The sequence below is a fragment of the Crotalus tigris genome, unplaced genomic scaffold (assembly GCF_016545835.1).
Source record: "Crotalus tigris isolate CLP2741 ecotype Arizona unplaced genomic scaffold, ASM1654583v1 scf7180000017568.13789103, whole genome shotgun sequence".
NCBI classification, from domain to species: domain Eukaryota; kingdom Metazoa; phylum Chordata; class Lepidosauria; order Squamata; family Viperidae; genus Crotalus; species Crotalus tigris.
The window spans coordinates 898,497-914,096 of record NW_024096479.1 but is presented as its reverse complement, the minus strand read 5'-3'; the positions used below and the strand labels follow the sequence as shown (position 1 = coordinate 914,096).

The window sequence follows — 15,600 nt, the reverse complement described above, 5'->3', positions numbered from 1 at the left end:
ATATATTGGAAAATCAGACTGGGAGGGTGACTAGGTTTCAGAATAAATAGGCGTCCATCACTAGACTCTTGTGTTATTTTTAAAACATTTTTATCCTTTCCAGATGACAAATCAGCATATACCCCAACGTGGCAATAGCAAACATGCCAACTCAGAGAGTTAGAAACTTGCCTACATTACAATGTCCTCTCCCAAGAAAAGCCAATGATGCCAGTGATTAAGCTGCTGTCTTGTTTTTGCTATAAGTTTTCTTGGTTCTGACATCACAAACCTCTTCATTTAAAGGAAACAGCTATGAGGTTTAGTTGTTCTATTCTTTATTATGTAGCTCCAAAGTTAATTACATTGTTCCAGCAAAAGGGGCATTGAATTATTTTAACATCATGGAAAGCAGTCAGGAGAAAACCAGTTTGGGCTACAGACTAGAATAGCAATAGCACTTAGATTTATATACCACTTCATAGTGCTTTGCAGCCCTCTCTAAGCAGTTTACACAGTCAGCATATTGCCCCCAACAATCTGGGTCCTCATTTTACCGACCTCGGAAGGATGTAAGACTAAGTCAACCTAGAAATCAGGGACTGTAAGTTCTAGTCCTGTCTTAGGCACAATGCCAGTGACATTGGGTCAGTCACTCTCTCTTAGCCCTAGAAAACAGACAATGGCAAATCATTTCTGAAAAAGCTTGCCAAGAAAACTGCAGGGAATTTTGTCCAAGCAGCTCCAAGAATTGGACACAACTGAACAGAAGAAAAAATGTAGGCAAAATAGGTTTTTTAAAATTGTTCTATCCTCTATTGAAAGGCAATGAATAAGTGCTGTTTTTGCAATAATCTATTTACTTCTAATTTACCAGAAGGCAGGGAATAATTGGCATCATATTTTACTACTATAGGTTTTTTTTTATTCAGACAGAACACACCCACATCTATAACGCAAAAGGACAGATGCCCAAGAAATGTACAATCTAAAATGCAAGTGTTCCTCATTAAATCTTCCAGTTGCCATCATCCACAAATTAATGTTGAAGAAGCAAAAAGTCATAGGCATGACAAGGAGAAATGTTTGGTTAACTTCGAGAAAACTTAACAAGATATAATGTTAAAAGGCCTTGTTTAAGTAAAACAGAAACAAACTAGACTGAATACATGTGAAGAAAATTAACAGTCATTTCAAAATAGTGATAAGTAATTTTTTTCTTGAAGCTTTTCTTAGTGTTATTCAATATGTAGGGTTCTAATCAGATTTGCTAGTGCCACCTAAAATCAGATACAGTATAATCACCTTTCATAGAAACAAAACCTCCTGATTCAATATAGCTAGTAGCCAGACAAATTTAAAAACATATAATCACCATCATCCTTTATAACAAAGACATGTAAAACATAAGTTAAAACAATTCACTTACAATCTCAAAATAATATTATATGAAAAACAGTACATGTGAGTAAAGTAAAAACAAAATCCCTCAAATAAAAAATGAATACAACAATTGTGTTTAAAAGAGAAGTACAGCTCAAGTTTCAAACAACAAATTAAACCATGGTAGCATGAAATCATATTGCTCAGTCTCCCTTTGAGCCAAGAAAGAGGTAATTCAAAGGTTGAGGACTCAAGAAAATCATAGTTCACCTTTATCTTTAAACTGAATTAAGTTTGAGCAAACTACAATTTGTCTCTCAAAAGCACATTCAGAAACAACTGTTTCAGATATGTCTCTGGCGCACATACGGACAACTAAAAGTAAGAAGGAATTTGACAAGCATAAACAAAGAAGGAAGTTATCTATAAATCCCTTCTGTGTTTTATTACTTACTGTAAATATAGTTTTCCACAGATATAATGCGGAACGCTCTGTATGCTTTTATTGTTGTAATCACCTTCACAGTTAGTACAAAGACAAAGGTAGGACACTCATTTGACTAATATCAAGGAGATTCAGATTCCAGTTCCCACCTGAGCTGAGGATTTTTTTCCCATTCAACCTGCAACCCCCCCCCAAGTTGCTAAAGACAGAGAGTCATAACTTTCAGTCATTGAGCAATAAAAATACAATTAATAAATGAACAACACAAAACTACCGCATAACAAGAATTGGCAATCATTAGCAAAGCTTACACGTAAATAATTTTATTTTTAATTTTAATATAAAAAATAAATTCATCTTCATTATTTAACAGATAGGGCCCAGAAATTTAAATAAAAGAGATGTAATCAACTCGTGGCAAATGTCCCTTGTAGAATTGACAGTACAGAAGAACACAGGTTGTGGGGCTGCTGTGGAGAAACATTGGTGGAGGGAGTTCCATCTACACTACCTTGAACTCCTTGGAGAAAAATAGCATATAAATCTAACAAATGGACAAATAATAAGTCAAGAATGTGAGATAGGTGGGCATATAAATGAAATACATACATGCATTTCTAGGATTTCCATGCAGGGCTTCATTTATTAGCTGAACAGAATGGCCTCATGGCTGCCCACACAAATTCCTATACAGAATAAGTTGCAGGCAAGAAGAAGATTGTGACTCTAATTTCAATGCCTCCAAAATGACCTACTAATACAAGTAGTCTTTGTTTAGTTTTGTATTAATTAAAACTGTTGGTTTTATAACACAAGCAACGCCAGGTAGAAAGAGAGTCGCTAGGCAGATGTTAATACTGCCACTGATTTAACTGCATCTTTGATAGTTGTAAAACTCTTGCTAGTTTTCAGAAACTCCACAAAGGTTGAATACAGTACTGAAAGTCAAGAAACAAGGAAAACTCAGTAAAAATAGTTCACGGGAGACTCTAGGGACAAGCCATTTTACCGCTGAATTAAAAGACCAAATGCTTCCTTTTTCCTTGTGAAGAAACAGAGTGGAAAGCCAAGCAAATCAATCCCTACCACATCTGAAGAACCAAAAAATTTAGGGTGTGTAGAGCATACTCTCTGGCAAACATAGCTGCATCAATGGTCACAGCCAACTGAGGAAGGGATTTTTTTCTTTGACTAGTGCCAGGTCCAGCCCAGGGAGTATCACCAGACAGTCTCATTTTGTCAGTGACTAATCCATCAATCAATCAATCAGGTCTTCATTATGATCACAGACCAGCAAAAATAACTTTTCAAAAGTAGGCTTATCAAATCTAAAAAAAAACCTATACAGGTAGTCTTCAATCTATGACCACAACTGAGCCCAAAAATTCTGTTGCTAAGTGAGAGATTTGTTAAATGAGTTTTGCCCTATTTTACAACCTTTCTTGCCACAGTTGTTAAGTGAATCACTTAATCATGTTAAGTTAATAACAGGTTGTTAAGTGAATCTGGATTCCCCATTGATTTTGCTTGTCAAAAGGTCACAAAAGGAGATGGTTCCCTTCCTCGAGGAAAAAAAATCCAGTTGCCTTTTGAAAAAGCACTGTTGAGTCACAAAAGGGGATCACATGATCCCAAGACACTGCAACCGTCATAAATATGAGTCAGTTGCCAAGTGTCTGAATTTTGATCATGTGACCATGGGTATGTTGCAATAGTTGTAAGTGTGAAAAATGGTCTTAAGTCGCTTTTTCAGTGTTATTGTAACTTCAAACAGTCACTAAATGAACCGTTGTAAGTCGAGAACTACCTGTATTTGTATGAGATTGTTTTAAATGGATTTTTAAAAGTCATTGTCTTTGGAATAGTCTTGTAGAAGCTTGTCTTTGGAGTCAGAATGCCTTCTTCAATGTTCTGATTTTTAAGAGGGTTTTTCTAACACTTGAACTAACCTCAGAAATGCTAAGAAAAAAGTTGCGCTACTAAATCAAACCGAAAACAATTGTTGTTTATCATTTTTTGATCCACTGTCCCCAAGTGACTTTTTCAGCACACATACACAGAAAGAAACCAAGACAGGATTATTCTGGCAGTCAGTTCACAGGTTTGTTGCATATATTTAATTATAAGGAGATAAATGCATGGCCCATGAACATGAATGCTGGTGGAAAAAACTGTCACACCCATCATGACTCTATTGCACAAATGATACGGATTATGTAGGGCATATAGTTTGTGTCATGATAACAAACTACAAATAGCAAGATGCATAATCAATGTGGTTTGGATGATGGCATCATGATTGGTGAAATATAGTTGTGGTTTCTACCATATGTTATGATCATGAATTTATCTAGTTGCTTTTAAAAACTACCTTAGCCCACAATTCTAACTACATACAATTTATTTAAAACATTTCTATACTGCTTTAGCCAGAAATAAAATCCTAGAAGAGGTTTACCACAAAACACTAATATGAGGATCTATTGCATAAAATGTAAAATACTTGAATAGAACAAAAATAAAACAGAATGAAAATAAAAAACACTTCCTTACAATTTTTATAATGACTGGTTGACAGATAACGGTTTGGGTAGCCTGGAATATTGCCACTAAGTGAGTTAAGGGAAGGCCAAAGATAAGATGTAAGCAAATTGATCTGCTTCTTTGTTCTCTATTGTGCGGTTTATTGAAGTGACTTGTCACTAAGCAACCATTTTGTGACAGTGAAACTAATTTTGAATATAAAATTTCCTAGGAGGATACATATTGTAGATACAAAGCATTTTCTACTGCCTGACATCTATTGCCCTTAATATATTTGCATGGTTTGCTAGTACTATAAAAACAAAACTCTGTTCTGACAATCACTCAACACTATCCTCAAGCCAATCTTGTAATGTCCCATGTGAGGCATAGATTCTGCTGGGAGATTTGTATCCAACTTACTTCTTCAGCAACTGTTTTTTTTTTTTAAATTTCAGAGATAAAAGCAACTAACAGTATCTGGAAATTACCCAAAACAACTTCTACTTTTATTTTGCCTTGAAAAGGAAAAAATGCACAAACAAGATATTTGCAATACCATTAGTGATCTCTAGACAATGTGTTTCACATCAGATTCTGACACTTTAGAAAGCAATAGCCTTAGGCCTTAGCAAAAGATTTATTTTCTATGGACAATATGCCATGCTAACCAAGATTTTTGGTTACGCAAAGCCAAATCCCAAAGTTGCCCTCATGGCTCTCTCTTCTCCCCTCTACTAGAAATACAAATTAATGTCTATAATTTGTGTGACCCTTTAAAAAACTGATTCCTGTCTTTAATTTGGAAAATCTTGTGAAATCTGCCAGCTAAAGCAGTTCATCTCCCTTGCCATACTACAGAAGGATGGGAAAGACCACTAGTTACTGTAACTGGCTTTTAGACCTATATTTCCCAAAATTTTGAAGAATCACCCATAGTATCTATTGAGCTTCAATCAGACTTGATACAATTTGAAGAGCAAAGTTCAGCACAGTTTATTATCCTATCAGGAAGTGCTGACTATTATAAACAAAAACTGGATTAGCCGGTGGCTATTTTCAGCACAACATTCCACTCTCTAAGAAGAAAGATTTGTCACTTCTCAAATCAGAAATAAACCATTTTGCATCATAACTCCACCAATCATTTCATTAGTCACCCATCATATTCAAGCCAAGTTTTAAAATGGTAGATAATGATTTCTAATCACTATTTCAAAAGTCAGTGCTTGTTTATTCAAAACTTTATATATTTCAGTAACACTATTCCAATAAGTTGGACAGTTACATTCCATGTAGTTCTTGATTCTGCATGTAAAAGGTTGAGCCAATACAAAGTTTCCATCTTTGATAATCCCCACATTAAATTCTCATATTTCACTTGAACCTATGACATTAGCAACAGCAGAGGAGAATCATGTTTAAGTTCCAACTCAGTTCTCAGATATTATGTAATGAAGAAATAATTTAAAAAAAACTTTCCCAGACTTGCACATTTCAATCCAATTAAATTATTGTAAAGCCTTCTAAAGAAATGCATTTTGGTAACAGACACTAAAGTATCAGGCTGTTGGTATAGGCTTCTCCAGAGATAAAGAAAGGACCAACTCTGCTTAAGCCTATTCAGCATAGGCTCCATTCACTGAAAGAGGAAAAGTTAATTATGAATTAGGACTTATTTGTTTCTGCTTATAGAGAATTATGTGGAACAGATGTAGTTTACATCCAATATACTGAATCTACTATGTACAAACTAAGAGAAAGAAAGTTTGCTTTCTATAGTCAAATACAGCTTTCTTGTAGTCGTTACAGTTATTTCTGTAATTTCATACTAAATTGAGTCTAAGTCAACTTGGTCTCCCTCGTCTCAAAAACAACTATCCATGTTTTTGAGGGGTTTTTTCCCTTGAGCTATCCATATAAAAAATCACAGCTTCACGAAAGTATTACTAGCAAGGGGCTCCCAAGAGATTAGGATGATGGAAAAATTAGACTGTACAATTTGCCAAAAGCAATATGAAGCAATTCTACCTTCCAAGAAGAAGTAGCTCTATTACAGAAGAATTAGTCTTCAGCTAATGGAAAGTTTAAAACATATAGTCAAAGGTATTTTGTATTTATTTCCTTGGAATCCTGACTACGTATCTATAATTTCACTTTAGATTATCTTTTTAAAAAACACTCAATTATCCTGAAGCAGTTTGATTTAAAAGTTACAACTTCTTAAGTACGATTTTCCCCATCCTCAATGTACTATTTTGTATAAACCAGGAGACCATGAGGCGTAGAGACAGTTGGGTGACCTTGGGCCAATCACTTCACTCAGCCCTAGGCAGGAGGCAGTGGCAATTTTGAATAATGGACTTTTAACCAACACAATATACATGCACACTTTAAACCCAGGAATACATTAAGACCAATGCTTGTCCAAGGACAAAATACTCAGACACAAATAGAGCAATGTGGTATATGTAATGCAATGCAGTAAGACATATGCAGACCAAGACAACCACCCCGCAAATGCATGGCACAACACAGGAGAACAAACTCATCAGGACAGGATTCAGCAATCCATTTGTATCTTTTGAAGACAGTAAAGCTGATATTCTGGACAGAGAGGATCACTGGTTTGAAAGAGGAGTCAAAGAGGCCATCTATATTAAAATTGGGGGAGGGATAAAACACCACCTATCTCCTGTTTACAATGCAGTTTTCAGCTGTCCCGGGAAGGTTCCACACCCATTTACACTCTGATTCAGGTGACCCTGAGACTAGAGATAAATCCCCGAATTGCCTCAACAATTCTCAGAGAACTAACCCTCAGAGTGCTAATGACCAGATGACTGCAAAGAATATAAATTCTTTCATTCCCCACCAGTCAGTTAGAACTGAAGAAGCTTCTTGGATGTGAAGAGAAGCCTTTTTAAAGAAAAAACCAAGATAGTCCAGTTGCCTTTTAGAAAAAGCACTTTTGGGACAACCATGACCTGGATGACTGAGAATCTCCATAGACACTTTTGAATAACCGTCCCAAGAAAACTGACTGACTTGCCAGGCAGTCTTAAAGAATCAGACATGAACAAAAGAAAAAAAAAACTAATCAATTAATTGTGCAAGGCAACTGTTAACTTATACATAAAATTTCCATGGTGATGAATGCATGTCTTTATCATGAAAGCCCTCTTAGCTATGCCTGACAAAGATCATCAAATAATGACAAAAGAATGTTGAAGTGATTTAATGTTTATAGAATTCCTAAGAAAGAATGCTGAGGAGTATCCAAGTGAAGCATCAACTGAGATCAATTATTCTGAGGCTTCCATTACAAGAACAGACTTTTCCAGCCATCTGTGTCTGAATCCCTGCATCTTCCACTTACCTCTTCTACCTTTGGACAGCTCTCTTTGCCACAGCAGATGTGTGAGGATTGTGGATGACATGACTGAGCATAAGTCTTTCACTTTCTGAAGGAATTTTGGTGGGAGGAACAATTCCTAAAACAATCAAATGACTGTTGCAATTGCTCTACAAGAAATCCATTACCAGAACCACAGACTACTTGATGACAGAAGCTTGACTGCTATTAAAAAAAATGGCAAGGCTTATAATGGGGAATACTGTATATGAAATGTACTGTATGCACTGACCTAACAAATAGTGATTTGAGACAGGGCATCATGATGGTGTGTAGCTCAGCCTCTGCTAAACTACACACACTGCATAACAGACTCTATGACACCTTAGCAAAAGGTACGTTAAATGGGACAAAACTTTTAGTAAATCCATAGGAAACTTCTTTCCCTCTCCAGTTTAAAAGCCCAATTGAATGACTTTCCATAAGACATTATCAGTGCCATGTGACCAAATCAATAAAATGTCATGTCACCTAGCCCACATATCACCTAGCTGATTGAAAGTTTCTGGAAAATTTATTTTATATATATAATCACACTGTACTGCTCTTATAAAACATTTGATCTATTTGATGTTTAATATCATAATGCTTATTGGAATAATAAGGAATTTTGGTTTCGTGCAATTTTTATCTGACCACTTGAGGCCATATTTATACATCATGCCCATAAGACATACAGTATATGATTAAGTATATATGAAAAAGAATAAATAAATAAAAAGAGAAATTTTTTTTTAAATTATCAGGCAGAGAAGATTTAATGGTCTTCACTCATCACTTGTGTGATTTTGTTTAAGCATAATATGTGGAGCCCAGCTATTACTCTGTGCAAACTATGATTACTAATCATATACAGTGTATGAATCAAGTTAGTGTCACAATGTCCGAGACCTCAACCCAATTAAAATGAGAGCTTTGCATCCCAGTTACAATTCAATAATCTAGCAATATGCCTTGGAAAAGATAAGCCAGAAGCAGATATAGTTATCTATATAATACTGTAAAACAAAAAACAACTATTCATAAACTAAGCAAACATAATGATTTTATGAAAACACACCTATCAGAATTCAAAACTTAGCATAATGTGCAAACAGGGGATGCTGCAAAGAAGAAAAAATAATTCTTTTTTAGTTTTGAGCTCATCTTTCTCCAGGCAGACAATGGTAGAATCCCCTCAGTTTGTCACATTTGTTGAAAAATCAGCCTTCTGACTTTTGTTCATCCTCTTACTGCCCCTTGTTATAATGAAAGCTATGGATTTTATAACTAAGAAAAAAAATAGGAAAACACTTGACCTATCTGATAATATTCCTATATATTTGTGCACTCAGAATGCCAAACAATACTTTGGTAATTAAGAATTCTCCATCTGTTGGGTACTCCCCACTAATTTCATTCCTAATTTTTGTAACCATAGTTTGTTAGGACAGAAAAACACAAATTTGAGTTCATCCAAATTTCTTGGCTTTTAATACTATAAAATATTTAAGAGTCTTATAATAGTATTAATTAATTCAGAAACCTTATAAGTATATACAGTTCTAAGTTTTAATTATTTTATGTATAATCCTGATGTTCAAATTATAAAAGTTTTTTCTGAGTAAGAAGCCACCCAAAATATGAGAAAACAATTTCATTCAACCAAACTTCAAAATAATAAACTTCCACTAAACAGTGATCTATACAGAGAAAAAGATCCTTCTAGCTTTTCATAACAAGTTTAATAAAACAAAGACAGATACATTCAGCTTATCAATTAATGAAAGAGCATTTACACTGCCCAACCCTACAGAAATCAAGCCAAATTGTCAAGTAATTGCCATCAGTAGAGCTAGCTTTACAATAAAAATAATTCCAAAGTACTGAAAAGTGAATGACTCTTCTGACTATTGTGAGAAACAAACATTTCATTTTAGTAGAATTATAAGGATGAGTGGATGATCAATTATAGAAATTTGGCATACAGTTGGTGACAAGGTCAACACTGGAATCAAAAGAAACAATAACACACTCCACTTTCCACAACAGTTGAGGCTTCAAATCTATCATAAGTTTCAGAGTAATTCCCAATGACAAGACTATGTAGCTTTGATTTCAGATTAAAATATAACCCATTTCCCTCTCCCCACCCTGCCCTTGCAAAAGGATTAAATATACAGCAGAAAGAAATGACATTAAATACCATAGAACAATAAAAGTCCTGTTAGAGTAGAGAGCGGTTTATGAAATTTTTGGTAAAAAATGTTTTATGATGTGCAGCAGATTTTGCTAATGGCTCTAAGCACCCAACATTCAGCAGCACCCATAAGTCTTTCCCATAGAAATGTTCTCTCCCTTCTCTGCCAGATACACTGAACTAAAATGCAGTTTGAATGAATTATACCCAGTAATTTCTTTGCCAAAGGACCTTATTTATTTCCATTTCAAACATGTAACCAGAATTTCACTGACAAAAGTATTTGTAGCACACAACAGCTGTCTATTGACCTATGCCTACAAAGGCTTTTAAATTACTCTGAGAACATTTCAGGACATTAAAGTTGCTGATTCAATAGCTTATAAGGAGAGAGATCTATTTATTTAAAGTATTCTTTAAATACTTTCAAGGAAAGTGTTTTGAAATTTTAAATTCTAAAAATATTTTAATACATTGTAGTATGTTAGTCTTTTAAACATTATCTGCAAAAAACTTTACCTAGTGTAGATTTCACTAAACCATTTTCAAGAAAAATAATATTCTAAAATTATGACACAGCTGTCATAATTTTCCAAATACATACAAATCCAATCACTTCACTAGCTTACATGGAGAACTAGATGAGGCTCTCAACAATGGAAAGCAAACATCTTCTTGGTCTACTTGGGTACAAAACAAGAACCTGAGATTTGATTTACACCCTATATACAAACATCTTGGTTTCAGGCCAATACTTAATTTTACAAATAAAAATTAACAAACAATAAAATTACACAAAAGAAATCAATATACACTGTTATATATTTATAGCTAGTGTAAAAAGAGCATTCATACAACTATAGAATCAAAGTGGTTTATATCATGCTGGTTTATCATGATGGGAAGATCGTCATGTGATTTGAAACCATTCTATCCTCGAAGTCTATCTTTACTAATCAGATTTACAACAAAACAGCCCTGTTACTGAACTTTTGTCAATGTCATTCTCAGCATCTGCTCACAACCAGGTCCATCAATCAGCCGGCTTTATTTAATAACCAAGTTTTCAACTCTTTCTTAACTGTATCCAAAAGTATAAAGAGCTGGAGGTAGAGAAATAATTCCATAATCATGGATCCAAGCCTTGAAATGCATATGAAGAATGGAGTAAAGAGCAGAGAAGGAATGAAAAGGTGACCCTGTCCCATTGATCATGCTGTATATAAAGGATCATGCTAATACAGGAACTGGGACAGGTAGTAAAGAATAGCAAACTATTGGCCTTAAATGGTAGAATCAAGAGCTTACATTGGGCTCTGGCCATAAAAGAGAAGCCCTGTGGTCTAAGGAAACATGAGAAAAAAAGAAGGGAGGTCAAGAACAATGAATACTGCAATTTTTGGACCAAGGTCAATAGTTGCAAGGAGGACAAAGGAAGATCTGCCCATAGATCCTGGCAATAGTCCAAATAAAAGACAACAGGACTTCAGCTAATAAATCTGCAGCCACACTGGACAGGACCACTAAATTTGGTGGATATTCAATAAATGGAATTGACTCTGAGGAAGTAGAATTTTTCATAATCTCTAAACTGATAATTACAATCTAGACCAATCAATGGGTTCTCTGTTTATAAATCCGCAACTAGTCAGGTATTTTCTCAATTATTAGTCAAAAGAACTTAGTTATCAGCAGCAAATAGTGATCCCATAGCCTTTTCCCAATAAGTGATTTATATTATCTTCATAGCATCACCCAAAACATGCTGAAGTTAGAGAAAGTCTGTTCTCATTACAATTTTTTGGGAACAACAATGACTGAATTGAAGAATTAGAAGACTTTAGAAATTGCCTATAGGAAAATAAACTGGGCCAGAGGAACTTCTGCCAGCCTTTAAAAGAATTTTTTTTTTAACTGTCTTTTCTGCTGTCAATTTTTTTGGACAGACCAATTTTTTTCTTCATCTACTTTTTAGCAGGAAGATGTTATATGAAGATATTTAAAGAAATGTCTTAAAAAGGAACAAAGTCTTCATGTAATATACACTTACCAATTTGATATAAAAAGAGGAAATATATTCAAATTTTCTACAGAAATCCAAAATGCACTCTGGTCAAAGTTCTAATAATTTAAATTTTAAAAATGTAGAGACGAATTTTGAAAACCTGTCTAATTTTATCTGCTGTATATTACTCTATGGGACATGGTAATTCTTTCTAGCACTTGGAAAGAGCCTGTATATTGACTCCGGTAAATTTTTTATTTGGTTTCATGGTTTACCATATCTAAAGTAAATCAATGGGGCTTAGGTTCATAGCCCCTAGATTTGGGCCATAAAGCTCTGCATGACTACAAAATAGGAGCAAAGTGCTATATTTTTCTGTATCTCTTTGTTGCCATCTAGCAGTCTGCAACCAAGATCTAGCAGCCATTATTAACTTAGTTATTATACAATTCATAGAATGCAGAAGCATGTCATGGTAAGTCAATTTCTCAAGGTGTCCTGATACACCTGTCTGGCTTCTATCAATGAGGGCAGTGGAACAAACCACTGAAGCTCTGGTTTGTTCAATCATACCTGCTGGCAACAGAAATTCATGTAAACCTGAATTCTTCAGAATGCAGGTTTATCATGATGGGGAAGATAGTCATGTGATTTGAAACCATTTTATATTAGGTTTTGATATTAAAAACAGATGTATTTCTACTATTTATGGCAAAAACTCATACAACTGTTTGTCTAATGCCATAAACCTATCCTCAATATGTTTTCTACTTACGGTACTTAGCCTTCCTCAAGCAACTGCTCCCACATCATTGCTTGCATTGTTAAAAAATATGAAACTCAGTATTTGAGAGCCAATAAAACTTGTTGATCCAAGACCAGAGACCACTCCAATAAGAAACTTGTCAGCAATGGTTCTGAATTTAATTATTTGAAATTGATATTCAATTAACAATCTTCATATAGGGAGATGCCAGTACTAAGTGGAAAAGAACCCAAAAAATTCATGCATTGTTGCAAAGCTATCATTAACTGAATAAACCATGAAAGTTGAATTAGATATATTAAACCTTAAACCATAGCTAATAAGCTACAATGGGCAATTTTACACATTGCTTCAAATTAAATAACACCAAACCACATCAATATGTGAAGTCAGCAATAGTAGATAGGGAGTAATTGGTTTTCCGATATCTCAAAATGTTCTTAGAACATATTGCAACCTACAAAGATACAATAAGGATGACCTTATGAGCAGTTCTAAGAAATTCTCTTAGAAATAAAAAGTTAGAAATTACCCCTACTGTAAACTCTAGTTCAGTATCAGTTATGTTATTAAGCACCTGCTCATAAGCTTTGTCAAACAACAGGGTATTTATATTTGAAAAGCTTGCCAGCTTAGGCACCAAAAACTAAAAATTCAACAATCTTTGCTCAGACAAGCATTTCTGCAGCTTCCTTTTTACTACATAATAATGACTGCACAAATGTCACTTTCTGTACAATAAAGCTGTTGAAGATATTGCAGTGGTTACAAAACTAAAGTCAAGATAAAGAAAATACAAGAAATGTACCACATAACAAAACTAAGGATAATTTCTAAATAGATATGATGGTGCATAACATTATAAAGTTGATGTACATATATCATTTTGTTAGTAGGAAGCTCGCTATTTCTTCAGTTTAAATCATTTTCATCCTTCAGCCATCAAATTTACAGAATCCTAAGAATTATTTGTGAAAAAACAAGGCTAAGTTTGCCAATGCATCTACAAGAAATTGCTGCTAATACAAGCCCTACGGCAAGCATGGTGGCATAGCCGGCATATTTATGATATTCACAACCTGAATGAACAGAAAAAATTATAATCTGTGCAGAACTTAATTATTGGTGGCTAATTTATGATACTGGAAAATACACTCTGAAAAATATTTTATCACTGTATTATGCAGTATCTTTATTGTAACCTTGGCTATTCAGCATCTAGAAAACAACTGCAACTAATTACAATTTTTTTTAAAAAAAAAAAAGTTACCTTACTACAGTAGAGCATCCAAAGTTCATAAAGCCTCTCCCTGGATGCCATTCTAAACTCCCTCTTATTTGGCTGTGAAGTATCCTCTAATCAGGATCCAAACATTCTCCGTTTCAGTTTAAATTATTAGCTTCAGTTCATGGACACAGCCAAAAAGGAACAGAATTAGTCTCTAACACCACTGCACAGTTTAAATAAGAAAGTGTGACAATCTGCCCTTTTCTTTTCATTAATGGCACTCTGGAAAATCTGTCCCCTCCTCCAAATAAAATTAAGCTTGTTGATGGATACAGAATATGCAAGAAAACAAAGGAAAATTCTTCAAGAGACTCCAAGCAATGTTCTTGTAGATGGATTAAATGTCAGTATAATCCCATTTAATTTTAGGTCTTCAACATCTTTCCAATTGTGATGTCCTGGGACACATTTAGTAGTTGTTAGCAATAACAGAAGATTTTTTTTTAATTCTCCAATAAGGCAAACAACATGATGGGGCACCTGCCAAAAAAAAAAGAGGAGACTATCAATTTAAAAAATCCTGCATTTGGAAACATAAGCCCAATTTCAATCACTCAATCTGCTACCCTAGTTAAATTATATGAGTGTTGACATGCTTTATTTAAGGAAAGATTCAAATCAAAGACCCCTTGCAAGAATCTTTTTTCCCCGTGGAAGGCTCAGTACTTCCACACCGTGTGTCTAATGCTTTCCCTTTAATGTTGAATACTAAACTTCAAAGAAAGGTCTCCCTTTCAAGCTTCAAACATTGATGAGCAAAATGAGATGGCCAACTGACTGAAAACGAGAGGAACTTATCGTTTTCTTTCAGAAATACCCTTCTGCAGTAGAGTCAAGTGTAATTCCTTACACTCTTCCAAAAGTAAATAATCGGAAAGCCAATCTCGCGTTCTGGTTTCCAATGTTTGCCCTCCGGATTTTTTCCCCCCTCTTATTAAAAATGCCTCCTCTCGACCCGACCCACCCTCGCCACCGCTTTTTTCATTTGCCCTGGCAAGTTTTACTCCGGGCTCGGCGATGATTTTTCCTCTCCTTCTCGTTCCCTTCTCGTTCCGAGCCCTCTGCTCGTCCCCGCCCAGGCGAGCCCTACCGCCAACCCTCCTTCCCGGTTCCTCGACCCTCCCCGCCTCTGGACCCATTTCCATGTCTTGCCTCCCTGTCCCCATCACTCCGGACAGCCTCTTCGGAGAGCCCCCGAAGTAACTTACCGGGGACCCCGGGAGGAGACTCCCCGGAGAGGGGCTTCGCCTGCCACGGTCCTTTTCAGTCCCGACGGAGGAGTCGGCTGCTGCGGCTGCTGGCAAATAGGAAGCCACATCGCCCGCTTCGCCGCCCCGCCCACATTCCAGCGCTTCCTTGGCTGCCCCGCCCACTTTCCTCCTCACCACACCCGCCCACTCCCTTTGCAGGCTCAGGAAAATGGTGTCATCGGAAGCGCCGGTAGCCATCTTCCTTCCTGGCAGTTGTGTTTCCTCCCTTCCCCAGCCCCAGTGCTTCAGAGTTCGCAGGAACTTCTTGCTGCGGGGGCGTTCGCGTTCTAGCCTTCCTTTTGTGTTCGAGCCTTCCTATTTTCCCAGAATGGAAGACGAGGGAAATGAACAACTATTCTAATGTCAT

General features: G+C 35.7%; 1 protein-coding gene across 3 annotated transcripts in view; it reads right to left on the bottom strand.

The window, feature by feature from the left end:
- NBEAL1 (neurobeachin like 1) overlaps window positions 1-15,317 on the bottom strand; it is a 95,203-nt gene extending 79,886 nt beyond the window's left edge. For 2 of the 3 annotated variants that reach the window (XM_039354704.1, XM_039354721.1), the window contains exons 1-2: window positions 15,192-15,317; window positions 13,966-14,463 (exon numbers count right to left, since the gene is read on the bottom strand). In XM_039354704.1, coding sequence (XP_039210638.1) covers window positions 13,966-14,016 — 51 coding nt within the window. In that variant the 5' untranslated portion in view covers window positions 14,017-14,463; window positions 15,192-15,317. Of the gene's footprint in view, window positions 1-13,965; window positions 14,464-14,947; window positions 15,019-15,191 lie in introns of those variants that run through there. The other variant, XM_039354712.1, reaches the window with a different exon arrangement.
- Between the last annotated feature and the right edge of the window lie 283 nt (window positions 15,318-15,600).